The sequence below is a fragment of the Gobio gobio genome, assembly GCF_949357685.1.
Source record: "Gobio gobio genome assembly, chromosome: 2".
Lineage (NCBI taxonomy): Eukaryota > Metazoa > Chordata > Actinopteri > Cypriniformes > Gobionidae > Gobio > Gobio gobio.
The window spans coordinates 62173530-62187100 of record NC_137098.1 but is presented as its reverse complement, the minus strand read 5'-3'; the positions used below and the strand labels follow the sequence as shown (position 1 = coordinate 62187100).

At 38.7% G+C, this 13571-nt stretch overlaps 1 protein-coding gene across 2 annotated transcripts in view; it reads right to left on the bottom strand.

Moving 5' to 3' along the window:
• Positions 1-13571, bottom strand: part of LOC307121456 (insulin receptor substrate 1-B) — an 85181-nt gene that overhangs the window by 39221 nt on the left and 32389 nt on the right. The window contains exon 3 of one of the 2 annotated variants that reach the window (XM_079809050.1): positions 4905-4937. The exons of the other annotated variant lie outside the window; for it this stretch is intronic. Coding sequence (XP_079665176.1) covers positions 4912-4937 — 26 coding nt within the window. The 3' untranslated portion in view covers positions 4905-4911. The remainder of the gene's footprint in view (positions 1-4904; positions 4938-13571) is intronic. 2 annotated transcript variants of the gene reach the window in all.

Below are 13571 nucleotides of genomic sequence, written 5' to 3'. Positions count from 1 at the left end.
GAGTGATCAAACCAATCCAAGTGCGCTCCAGCTGTGTCCGACTGGCTCTCTACACATCGTCCCTACCCACTATACCCACCCACCACACTCGAGATCCACTTTCCATTTGTTAAACTTTCAAATGACGTGACGCGGTCGGATCCTGGAAGCCATGAAAATGACAAGTTTAATTACATTCCAGCTGCTGTAAGACATGGCCACAAACGATCCACCACCTGCAGCATCCACACACGTGATAAAGCAACCAGCTCTGACTGTATACAAACGTGACGTAATGTCACAAAGACGAACGGCGGAAGCTCGTATTTCCCGCAGAAACCTACCAGAACCACTCAAATTAGAACTCAAGCTTACCGTTGTGAATCGGGCTAAGGTAAGGAGATAGTTTTGAACACTGGCTGGTTATGTACTTGCTCAAAAATCTATTTTTGGATCATTTTCAACCAAAAAAAGTTACAGACTGCAGATTTAAGTTAAGTAACGCTTAAGATTTAAGTGGTTACGGATAACTATTAATCGATTGTTAATTTACGATAGATTATGTGGATGTATGTAAATTGACAACCCAAGTGTATATTGAATTTGGTCTTTTAATATCGCCGTTTTAATACATTAGTACTTAATACGAACCTGGTAAAAATATTAAAAACAATTGGTATTTTATAGTCCTGTTTCGCATGAACATACTATGTACTATGTAGTAATGACACTAACTGGGTAATAACTAGGTACTTACCCCTAAACCTTAACCTAACCCATGTAGTTACCTTACATTACTCAGTACTTTTGTGGGCAAGTACACTGTAAGTACATTGAAAGACACGCACTGTAAAATAAAGTGTAAACAAAAAATTGACTTACTTATCACTAAAAAAAGTATGTTCCATGTAGTATGAATTTGTGTAGTATGAATGTAATCCATGTAGTCAATATCATGTGACCTACCAGCAACAGTTGCATCGCTTTACTGCAATTCACTAACCCTCTCCCGTGGCCTCATGGGAAAGTAAAGTGTCCATCATATGCACACTTAAGAATCTCAACGGAAGAAGTAGGTCATCTGGGTAACTTTTTGCCAACTCTTTTATGAGTACTGTGAATTCCTACAACTCTTGTCACATACTGTTTTTTCGCCTACTATATAGTAAGGCAGTATGCGATTTCGGATGCAGCCTACAGTAAGGTTGAAAATAACCAAAGATATTTGAAATAAAACAAAGAAATCTGCTTTACTGTTGGCAACCACTGTCTTACCCAAGATATTTGAAATTGACTCTCAATCGCAGCTCGTTTTTAGCGGTCTTGCACTATGAATTCAAACAGTACTTGGCCTGATTGAGAAAACAGACCATAGAAGAAGAACACAGTGTCCCTTGTGAAAAAAGCTGAGACATATTTTTCAACAACGCATGAAATAAAGCTTGCATAGCTAGAAGCGTTTGCAATCACATACTTGCATACATATGTTCTGGGCCTAAGTCTTGCTCTCCTTTTCCCGTTCTTTCTCCTTTGCTCTGTCTAAAATAGGGATTGAGTGGTCTATTCATCCTTGACGCTCTGAAATCCTCCCATTTCCTCTCTCTCCGTGCAGTCAATGGGAGATTAAGCGTCAAAAGGCAGTAGCCCTGGACTCTAACGGATGCCACTCTCTCACACACACTCACCATGCAATAAACTCACAGCTGGGCACTTGTATAATACAGTACATTTACAGCTGGGCATGCACCCAGAAACACACTCTGCACAATCTGTGTGTGCGGGCCGCCTGAATTCTACCCTGTTGGTTTTATTCTGCCGCACACCCTGATGCTATAAAAGTGCAACTCTACAATCACTTCTGCTGAGTTAAGCAGGCCCACCGAATAGACGAGTGGAGGCACAGAGCAGTCGTGCGGGTGGAGGAGGGGCCGTAGCACCTAGCCTCTGAGGATTGTGGGTATATCTGATCACAGATAACCGATCACACTACAGCCTTGACGTCATAGAATTTCGTACAGAGTTGTATGACAGGCAACTGTTCGCGGATACCATAGAAATGAATGCGAAGTGCCGCAAACTGAATCATACCAGTTGCGCAATTGTCCATGATTTCTCTTATAGAAGTGTAAACTCTTAAATTACATCAATCCAAAACAAATGTTGAAGATTAGCCGATGGACTGTCGATTCATTAAATGATAAGGCGTTTTCACTTTTAAGGCGCCTTGTTTGAGAGTTGCCAATTGAGTGCATATGAATTGGATCAGCTGATATGGACGGGGTTGGGATTTTTCCAATCAGCTGATCCAATTCATATGCACTCAATTGGCAACTTTTCAGTTCATTGCTGTCATTGATGCATGCTCTGTTCTCAATGGGGGATTTACGCTGCCCTCCCAGTTGAAAAAAATGGGAGGTTGTCCCCAGAATCTGCTGCTGTTCCCCGTCTTGGCTTTTCATGGAGCTCATGATAAGGATGGGGAATTTAGAACAGAGCCATATCGCCAAATGTAAATTTAGCTAAATATGCCAATAAAAAAAGTTAACTAAAAGTTTGTCTATGGTGTTTTTGACTTAAAGGATTAGTTCACTTTTAAATAAACTTTTGCTGATAATTTACTCACCCCCATGTCATCCAAGATGCCCATGTCTTTCTTTCTGCAGTCGAAAAGAAATGAAGGTTTTTGATGAAAACAGGATTCCAGGATTTTTCTCCAAATAATGGACTTCAATGGGCTCCAAACGGTTCAAGGTCCAAATGACAGTTTCAGTGCAGCTTCAAAGGGCGTCAAACAATACCAGACGGTGAATAAGGGTCTTATCTAGCGAAACGATCAGTTTCTGCGAGAAACCGAGCAGTATTTATACTATTATTTGACCTCTTATCAGACGAACGTGATCATCTCTGAGCTCCGCCATAACTTCCACTAAGTGAGATAAAAATACGAGCATGGTCATAGATGTATACGTAGATGCCTCATTAGCGCCTGCACGGATCAGTAGAATGAGGCATCTACTATCGAGTAAATCAGCAAAAAAAGTTTATTTAAAAGTGAACTAATCCTTTAAGTGGACCTGACTAAAAGTACTTTATTCAGTGTAGTGAAGCCTCTCCTCCATTGACCTCCATTTAAAAAACAGCCTCTTGTCTTCATCCGTGCATACATACCGCAGAGTTAGCAGGTAATATGCTTTTTTTGCTAACCTTGCCTTCAAGTGGCTTTGAAATTACTGACAGTGCAAAAGTGGATTAACGTTAAAATGTTACTTGCAGTAAATGATCCAGGATATTATACACACACCTGTGTGATGTTCTATAGACTGTTGAAGGATAGTGTTGTAGGTTTTGTAAGGCACATCAACAGATCTTAAATCTGAAACCTCCGTCAGAGCGTTCTGTCTCTAATCACTAAAACCCAAACATAACAGCTCCATTCATAGAGCTGAACCAGCAGCCACCAGATACACACACTCACACACACATACTACCTGGACTGTAAGGAGATTTGAAGCTTTAGTCTTTTGAATTAGGAGCGCTGAGCCCTTTCACTTCACTCACATGCACAAACATCTAATTCAGTATTTGAATCTTAAAGGTGAAGTGTGTCATTTTTTTGCACCGCCAGCAGCAACAAACGAAATTGGAAACACACTACCATTCAAAAGTTTGTGGTCTGTAAGATTTAAAAAATATTTTTGAAAGCGGTCTCTTATGTTCACAGAGGCTGTATTTACTTAATCAAAATTAATCATATTTTTACAATTTAAAATAATCTTTTTCTTCTTACTATAGTATAGTATAGTATAAATATAGTGTTCTAGTATAATATACTTTAAAATGTGTTGGTAAAGCTGCATCACTCCAGACTTCAGTGTCACATGAATCTTCAGAAATCAATATTGATACTGGTTTGGTTCTAAAGAATCATTTCTTATAATTATCAATGATTATTTGATAAATACGAAGCATTGATTTCAAATGGAAATCTAACATTATAAGTGTCTTAACTGTCCACTTTTTATAAATTTCATGCATCCCTGCTAAATAAAAGTAAAAATTTCTTAAAAAGAAAACATTTACTGACTTTTGAACGGTAGTGTATAATCAACAAGGTTCGAAAGCTTGCTTCCTCCACGGAATAAAACCATATAAAAGATAATTGCGACTTTTTAATCTCCAAATTCTGACATTTTTTTCTCACAATTGCGAGTCCAATTCTGAGGTGATTTTATCCCTATTAAGATTGAGTTTAACCCTAGTGAAAAAAGTATGCCAAAATATATTCATACGAAGTATACTACAAATCCATTTACATATTTACTGATATAAATATTATAATTATAATTTATTTGGAGTACTTCTTTATTGCACAGTGCACATTTCTTAATATTAAGCCTAAAATGTTGTTTAATACACTATTAGTAAGGATAGTATGATCACTGTATAATATCAGTCTTTAAATGCAAGATATTTAAAGTGTTCCTAAAGTGTACATGCAATAGTTCCACTCTAGCACAATCAAATACACTTATGGGTATCTATAGTTGAATTTCAACACTAGGTCTGGATAACTGAAGTGCATTAAGTACAAAATGAGTTGTTCCAATTTAGCAGACTTATGTATATCAATTTAGTATACCAACAGTACAATTGCAGGGTATTTATATCGAGTACATAAATATGTAAATGTATTTATACTAAGCACAAAATAAATGCATTTCAAATACATTATTTTTCACTAGGGTATATCTCACAATTCAGACTTCATAACACGCAATTGCGAGTTCAAAAGTCAGAATTTCCATATAAATAGATAAAAAGTTGCAATTGCCATTTTTTTTATTCAGTGCCGGAAACAAGCTTATATAAAAGGGTTTTGAAAACATAGGGATAAAAAAAAAAAAAATCTGTCACCATTTACTTACCCTCATGTTACTCCACACCTTGATGACTTTCTTCTGAGGAACACAAAAAAGATATTATGCAGAATGACAGCATCAGTCATCATTTGTTTCACTGTATGGAAAAAAGATGAAATGAGAGTGAATGGTGACTGAGGCTGTCAGTCCCTAACATTCTGTCTACTCGCTCCTTTTGTGTTACACAGAAGAAAAGCCATACAGGGTTGGAACAACAAGAGCACAAGTAAATTATGTCTGAATTTTCATTTTTGGGTGAAAGCAATCCTTCTAAGACTTTTTTTCCCATAAAATTTAATTAATCACATTTATCACCGAGATGATAACTGGATTCCACTTGTTGAAATAAACAATGGAAACAATGTATTTAGTATTTAGAATGGGTGTTTTCACATACTATTTTTATGTTATAGCGCTTTTCCACTGCGTGGTAACGCTTGGTGCGGCTCAGCTCGCGTTGGCTCGGTTTAGCTCTCCATTGCAGTTAGCACCGCTTTAAAGTTGGTGGGATTATAGAATGATCGTTGTAATTGTGCCGCCTCTACTTCTCGGCATGTGGATGTTTTTAACTACAAGACGAATAATAAGGCTGATAGCAGCAAAACAACATACTGCTAAAAACAAGAGAGTAGGCACTCGTACAACAAAGCGCAGATGACGATCACTTGATTTGCTCGACGGCATACAAGGGTAAACTAATCTTGTATTTAGCAATGTGTTTAGGGTCTCAACTGCTAGATCACTGTCACAAAAGCATATAATGGTAGTGACGATTCTCTCTGACCAATCAGTAGCTATGTTTCCATTGTGGGATTACAAATGTATACATTGTTATATCTAGATTCCAATGTAATAGAATATAACTGAAAACATTATCTATATTTGTGTTTTACATTTTGAAGTAAACTTGAGGAAATTCTAAGGAGATTACGTCAGGCTGTGTAAGTGGTTGAGACATTAAGTATTTTGTCTTTATGCACTTCCTGACTATTTACCATGACAAGTTTAGAGCAATACTGCCTGAGTGATTGGATTAGCATCTATGCATTTGAATGACACTGTTATGCTGATTGAATTACGGCTGATGAGACAGGAATGCTTGGGGTGTGTCTCTATTTTCCTATGTCTCCTCCCCTGCTGTATAATCCCTCCCCTTGAAATGTATATAAAATACAATGTTCAACTGGCTTTAGTCAGACTTGGAACCTCAGCGGAAAGACAGCACGTTTTTTTTCTCAATAAAGAATCCTGCTGAAAAACCTATCCAAGTTCTCCTGGTCTCTACTTCAAGAAACAACAGAAGTTCACAACACCATCCACCATTTTTATGCGCATTTTGGGATATCGCATCCAAAAATGCTGAATGGCAACGCCACGATGCGCATAAATTCTAAAAATGCGCATTAAAAAACGTATGCGCTCATTATAAATATTCTATCCGATACAAAAACATGTGCATAAACTATGACGGAAATGCATTTACCGAATAAATTCCTCGATGCGCATAAAAAAAAAAAAAAAGTGACTTTTAGCGATGTAACAGCATAACTGTACTAGCCAGCGGAAAAATCTTGTCTGCAAAGCATCAGAAATGCTGTTTTGGTCATTCAGAAGTCTGTTCTCAAAGATGCTCGGTATATTTCCCTCCTAGAACTGTCTTCTGCGTTCCCAAACAGCACATCTGCCTCTGAAAGCAAGACAAGTTTATTGAGACGCACAAGTTTCTCTGACACGCAAATAATTGATTATATACAAAAATGATTATATATGGTGGCTTCTATGTTTCTTAGTGATTTTTTTAGCGGTAGTTTAACAGGAAGTGACGATTATGTTCTCTTCGACTCACTGGATGGAAACGGTGCTTTATTCGCAAATGATTTATGCGATATTGGAATTTTGCGCATAAGTTACATTCGCAACTTCGGATGGAAACATAGCTACTGATCTGCAGTGTTTACACGTCTCATTTTGGCATCGGTATCGAGATGGTACTATTTAAGCGAACTGTACCATGCAGTGGAAAAGCGCCATTAGTGTTCCATTTCAAACATAGCCAATGTTTTGATAGTGCCACACACTCTTTAGGGAAGTCTACCTACAAGTGAATTATTTATGGTCATCTCTGCATATAAACTGGGAGTGGAGAAAATATTTCAACGTTGGAAAAAAATGACCACACCTTTTTAAAAAAGAAGAAGCTGGTTCTATAAGCTGTTACCTGAGCAATTCAACAGCCCACATGAGTACTCAAATTCCCATTCACCTTGCTATTCAAAGTATTCAAATGTACAACTAACCCATATTTTCTCAGGGTACCCACGCAGATATCAGAACAGCCCTGAGGAAAAGAGCAGCTATAGAGCCCAGGTGTGGGCTTCTCCACAGAAAAAGACACCTTTGTTCAGCTACAGCTGTTCTATAAGGACATCCAATATTACTTTACTAAGCCCGTCCTACTTTCTGCCCTCCTGGACCAGTGCTACTTAACAACTATAGCTACAGAATTTAGTGCGTTTATAGCTAAAATTAATCAGACTAACTATAAACCTAGGGCATCTCAGGCACTTCAAATCACATATAAACTGCCTCTTTCCGATACGCAGCCTTTACGTCAAAGCCGCACAGACACATTTGCAGCTGCCTGAGTAGCATATAATCCTGTTGGGATTATTCAGTAGGAACTCTGTGTTCCACAAGATCTGCTGGCGCATTCGTTTGTCCACTCTCCAGCTCCACGGGGTTTGGGACATGGAATCCAACGGGACCATACATTACTCCGCCCCGCTGACGTGCGTAAATAACCACAGATTACCTACTGTCAACCTTAATCCCTCTCAGCCTCTCGCTATATCTTTCTTTCCATCTAATTTTCTCTCATGTATACCCACACTTTCCATCTCTCGCTTTCTGGCTGACCATATCAAACCAGCTACAACCAGATTTGGGTCCTTCAGGACTACTGGTCTACTGGAGGATGACTCAATTTTATGACAGATATCATAAACCAATAATTATAGAAGAGATTATCAGTTATATGTGGGTACACAATTCATTTATAAGGGACGTTATGAATAAACTTGGAAAATATTGACATTGATAAACATACTGGTAAGACCTAAGTGAATCAGTGGGGAATTCACCCTTCGCCGTAAGTTTGATTGACAGGCAATCTGACCAATCACATTACCAAATCTGCCATTTGGTCGGACAAAGCAGTCAGCAAAGTTAGTAGATTAACGTCGGTGGACTTGAACTTGGAAAAACAGTGTGTACTGACGTCTTTCCGCAGTTGAAACAACATTTCTTTTAGGGTTCATTCATGTTTATTTCATGCTTATCAATGAACTAGAAGGAAGAGATGATCGGTTCACGAGAAGCTTTAACTGAGGCGCTTCAATGATCACGACACATTAAAGAGCCACAAAACGCTATTTGTGGATTAAATTCCTTAAAAAAATGACTTTTCATGTCAAAAATTGTTTCATGTCAAAAGTAACTGTCCTGTCTGTCGGTTTGTTGTCAGTGTCCTCTTTGCTCCGTGATATATTTTCTCTGTGAGAACGTGTGTGTGGTGTGAGAGCGCCATGGCTTGTCGGACATAGCAACAGTAACTAAAGGGGGCGGATCTTTGAGAATGGTCAATTCTTAAAATTCAAAGCAAAACATTGCTGTGTTGTCTTAGAAGTATAAGGGTTTGACCATTTCATGGATTTAAACATTTTAGCAGGACTATCAACGACAGGTTTCGAATGCAGACGCAAGTGGAAAAATCAGAGACAGATTCCTGGATCAGTGTCTGTTGTAATAATATTAAGACTCAGTGTTTGTGAAAGTGGGATCACAGATTATTTAAAGCAATATTCCAGGTTCAAAGGAAAGCTAACATCAGTTTAACAGCATTAGTGTCATTATGAAAATATATACACCACTGTTCAAAAGTTTGGGGTCAGTAAAAATGTTGTAAATAAATATGGAATAAATTAACCAAAAGTGACAGTAAAGACATTTAAAATGTTTTTTTTTTTATTAATCAAAGAATCCTGGAAAAATCATGGTTTCCAGAAAAATATAAACATTAAAGGTCCTGTTCTTCGTGATCCCATTTTTCAAACTTTAGTTAGTGTGTAATGTTGCTGTTAGAGCATAAATAATACCTGTAAAATTATAAAGCTCAAAGTTCAATGCCAAGCGGGATATTTTATTTAACAGAAGTTCCCTTTCAAAGCCTACAGCGAACGGCCGGTTTGGACTACATCCTGGTATTTCCTGCTTTAATGACGTCAGTAGAACAGTTTGTCGACTAACCTCCGCCCACAAGAGTACGCGGAAAAAGGGGGCGTGGTCTTGTTGCTCCCGCGTGGAGAAGAGGAAGTGTTGCGTTCGGTTGCGTTTGTAGAGTGTGTTTGTCGCCATGTCGTCCAGACGCTGTTATTTTCATCCCGGAGTCAAATCATCTTTGTTTGGCCTTCAGGGGCTGTAGTTTGATCGCGTTCATCTCCCCGTTATGGTAAGAGGCGGGACATTTCCGGGCAACGAAATCACGAATCACAACACGGGAACCGCTGGCACAATCAGAACTCGTTACGTATTTCTGAAGGAGGGACTTCATAGAATAAGGAAATCATCAAGCCGTTTTGAGGACAGTGAAAACAGCGGTATGTAGATAAGTAAATTGTGTGAAAAATACAGTGCTTTTTTACACGCGAAACATGAACACATGTTATATTGCACACTGTAAACACAATCAAAGCTTCAAAAACACAGGAAAAACAGGATCTTTAAGCTCTACAACTTTTTTCAACACACACAAATATCGATGCTAATTAAATCGCAAATTTTTCTGTAATTGATCGTGATCAATCGCAATTAAAAACATCAGAGTTTTAATATTTTTATATTGTAATAACTCTCCAAATTAAACTCTCCATATTATTTATGAATGAAGGCCAGTATCACTGATACTAATACGGCTACTGATGTCTCTATGAAATATATATTTTTTAACATCAATGATAGACATTTAACAGTACAGTATAATTGAAAGCTATCAATTTCAACATTTATTAGGCTTTAAAAAAATAACTTTTAATTTAAGTGAACTTAAAACAATCTTCACATAAACCCATTATGATAAATGTCATATTGACCTGTGGCCTGTCTAACGGAAATATACGGAAATTGAATAAAGTTATCAAACAGTCTGCACTGCATAAATTATAAATTAAATATAGATTAATCCTTGTTAAAGCTACAGTTTTCCATGTTACCTTTGTTCTTTGATTGACATTAATGACAGACATCACAGCAACTGGTTTATCCGTCACTCCCGGATAACAGAAAATGGGAAATAAGGCGGGACGTGGGCGGAGCTGAAGTGACGTGATGACTAACAGACAGCAGATAAACGGCTATCCACCTGTCACTCAAGTGGCCACGCCCTTAAATATGCAGAACTTTAAGGCTTTATATAATGGAAACGAATGAGTTATAAAAAAAAAATCACCCCCTCACAGTTGTCATGAAGGGCAAAATTAGCCGTATAGACAAAAAACACAATTTGTACCAGGCTATAAAACATGTTTTTTTTCTGCTGTAAAGATGGGCATTTTAACATGGGGCTCAATGAGATTCTGCTCCTTCTGGAGTCTGTCTCTAGTGGCCAGTCGATGAATTGCAGTTCAAGTCCCTTCCGTATTGGCTTCAAGAGAAACTGTGGGAGGTTGCCGCTTGGATCAAGCTCGAAAGAGAACTTGATTCTGGCGCGCTGTCTGTCCGCTCGATACTGGCCCGCGTCTTCCTATGCTTTGTGTGTGTGTCACATAGACAGGACATTCACAGACAGCACGTTCTCTTTTGTCGCGCTTGAATGGTTTAAAAACATTTGCATGAATAAGAGCGTGATCATAGAATGGAATGCTAGCCAAATAATTACAAAAAACACAGATGCTGCATTAAATGCATTAAATATTTTTAACACATTAACTGAAAAAAAATGATTGCATGCGTTGACGTGTATATATATATATATATAATGTGTATATATTGTGTCTATCAACATTATACCACAATTGCTGTTGATTTAACTTACTAACGTACTAAACCCAGAATATCCCTTTAAATATTTTGGCCTCAGCCAGATGTGGTTGGGTGTGCATGTACTGCAAAGAGTAAATTAAGTCCCAGAGTAGCATTTACAAGTATGCATAGGTTTAAGGGTGCATGAGTATTTTATTTATTTTAGATTTGAAAATTACCTCAGCTTCACTTTATCCATAACTCTCGATTTAGGTAAATGTTATCTTGTGGTAACGATTTGGATGAATGATCTCTCTCACTCTCTTTTTAACACACTGGCACAGTAGAGGAATTCACCTCCCTCGGTGCCAGTAGCTGCGCTTGTCTAAATCCACTGCTCTTTATAGCACACTCAGATACACGTGGCACTACCACACATCAAGAATGAAGTCCTGCCAGATTTTCAAACTGTCTCAGCATGTGTATGGGTATGCAGGTGTGTGTCTGAGAGACTTTGAGAAGCATATATTAAGAGGATGTGTCAATAGGAGGATACTTTCCCTCTCATGCACATACAAGAAAAAAGCCGTGTTATATACCATCCTAAGTGAGAGACATTTTATTTCTCAGGCATTCTGATGCCATTCCTTCCACCCTCGACTTTCTCTCCCCGCGTTCCTTCCTTTTTCTTCCAGTATCTCAACCTCTAATTTTTCTCATTCTCTATTTTCTTTCCCTCGACTGCTAGTGGGAGTTTGGATGTGGCCAGCGAGACCCAATCTGGAGTTCAGCCAGGGAAACTGCTTTCATCGTTGTTCCCTCAAAAGCATTGAAAAATGAACCCTGAAATGTTCATACGGTTTCCTGAACTCCCACAACTTGAAAACCCAAGCCGACTCTATATTTCTATTGTCCGTCTCTCACTTTCTTTCCCATCTTTTCTCCATCTGCCATTCGCACACTGTCTGTCTCTGTCTCGCGTTTCTCTCTTTCACTCCCATTGTGCCATCTCTTTCTCACCCTTGTACCATCTCTCCCTCCTCCTCTCATTCGCTTAAATCCTTCCTCAAATTAAGAAGGTGGGGGGGGGGGGGGGGGGGGGTGGACTTCCCATTCCAAATTCTCTCCCAAAAATCTATTTTTGTCTATGCTCTCTTACTCTACTCGGACTGAAACATTTTATTGAAAAAAAGAACGAAAAAAAACGGAGCAAGGGAGCGATGAGTTCAAGCCTACTGGAGCTGAAACACACACGCAAGGGCACACACACACACACACACACACACACACACATAAAGAGCAGCCAGGGAGAAAAGCCACAAACAAAAGGATCATTTATTACATGCAGAAAAGGGGGGCTTGCGGTTGTGACCACGTTGGACCAGCACAACGTTGGCCCCTTCTCAACATTCACAGCCAGCACGCCGCATTCCCCCCAGTGTCGATGCCATGCTGTTCACTAACTGCAAAAGACTCACTCACCCACTCGCTGCTGCAAAAAAAGAGCCAGTATCATTCTCTCTTCTTTCTCTAGCTTTTAATCCAACTCTACACTCCATGAGAATCTTATCATTTGATTTAAGCTCAGGCTGCAAATCCGCATTTTAGCAAAAAAAAAAACTAAGAAAGCCATACTCAGATCAGAGATTTCTACACACAACCACTGCACACTTTCTCTTATTCCACAAGAGTCACTGTTTTCTTGCATAACATAAACTGAACACGGAGATTCAGACATATGTGGTTTGCCTGCTCAGCCGATATTTGTACAAAAAGACAATTTATGCAAACATCCCATCACCGAATGGCGAAACCGAATCTAGCCACAAACCCATATGTGCATTTAAAAACACGCAGAGAACACAAAAAGACGGTAACTCAAAAAGAATGAAAAGGCTGTATTTAGCCATGTACCCTGTCATTTTAACCCTTCTATAAACATAACTATCGCAGACACTTTAATGTTTTAGCTCAAAGATAAACACTGGGAAATTCTAAAATACATTTAAAATGGTAAATCAAATTTAGGATCCCAGGGAATGACAGAGGCGGCAGACAAAACCAATGGTTATGAGATTTGCGAAAGGCAACTTTCCATTGGTCTCTGATCAGTATCGTTGGCATTGTAATGCCTGGCAGACAGGTGGCTCCTGTATATAGAGGCACCAGGTGGATATGAATAAAGAACAAAAGTGAACCATGGCCTCATAAAGTTGTGTCATGGAACAGGCTGTACTGTTTCCAGTGTATCATCACAACCTGTTATTGACTAAAGCGGAACTGGAGATGAGATAAATACAGCGACACATTGAAAAGAAATCAGACACGATTCTGTCATCAGGTGTGTTAATGGGGTGATAATATATTACAGTTGAGCGTATACGTTTGCATACTCTTTTTCAGTCATTAAAAATAAAATAATTATCTTTTTAAATAGTACATTTGATGTATTTGGAAGGTGCTTTTATCCACAGCAACTTAAGGCCATTACATACCCCGCAAGAACAGAGAAAAAAGTTCTCGCTTCCAGCCCTGGTTTGGTAGTTCTCGCAGCTTGTTCTCAACACATCATCCGAGCAGAACTTTCTTCTTGTGGGTGTCCGAGAACTATTGTGTAATTGGTCCGAAATTGAAAGTGGGCGGGGTTAATGTGGAGAA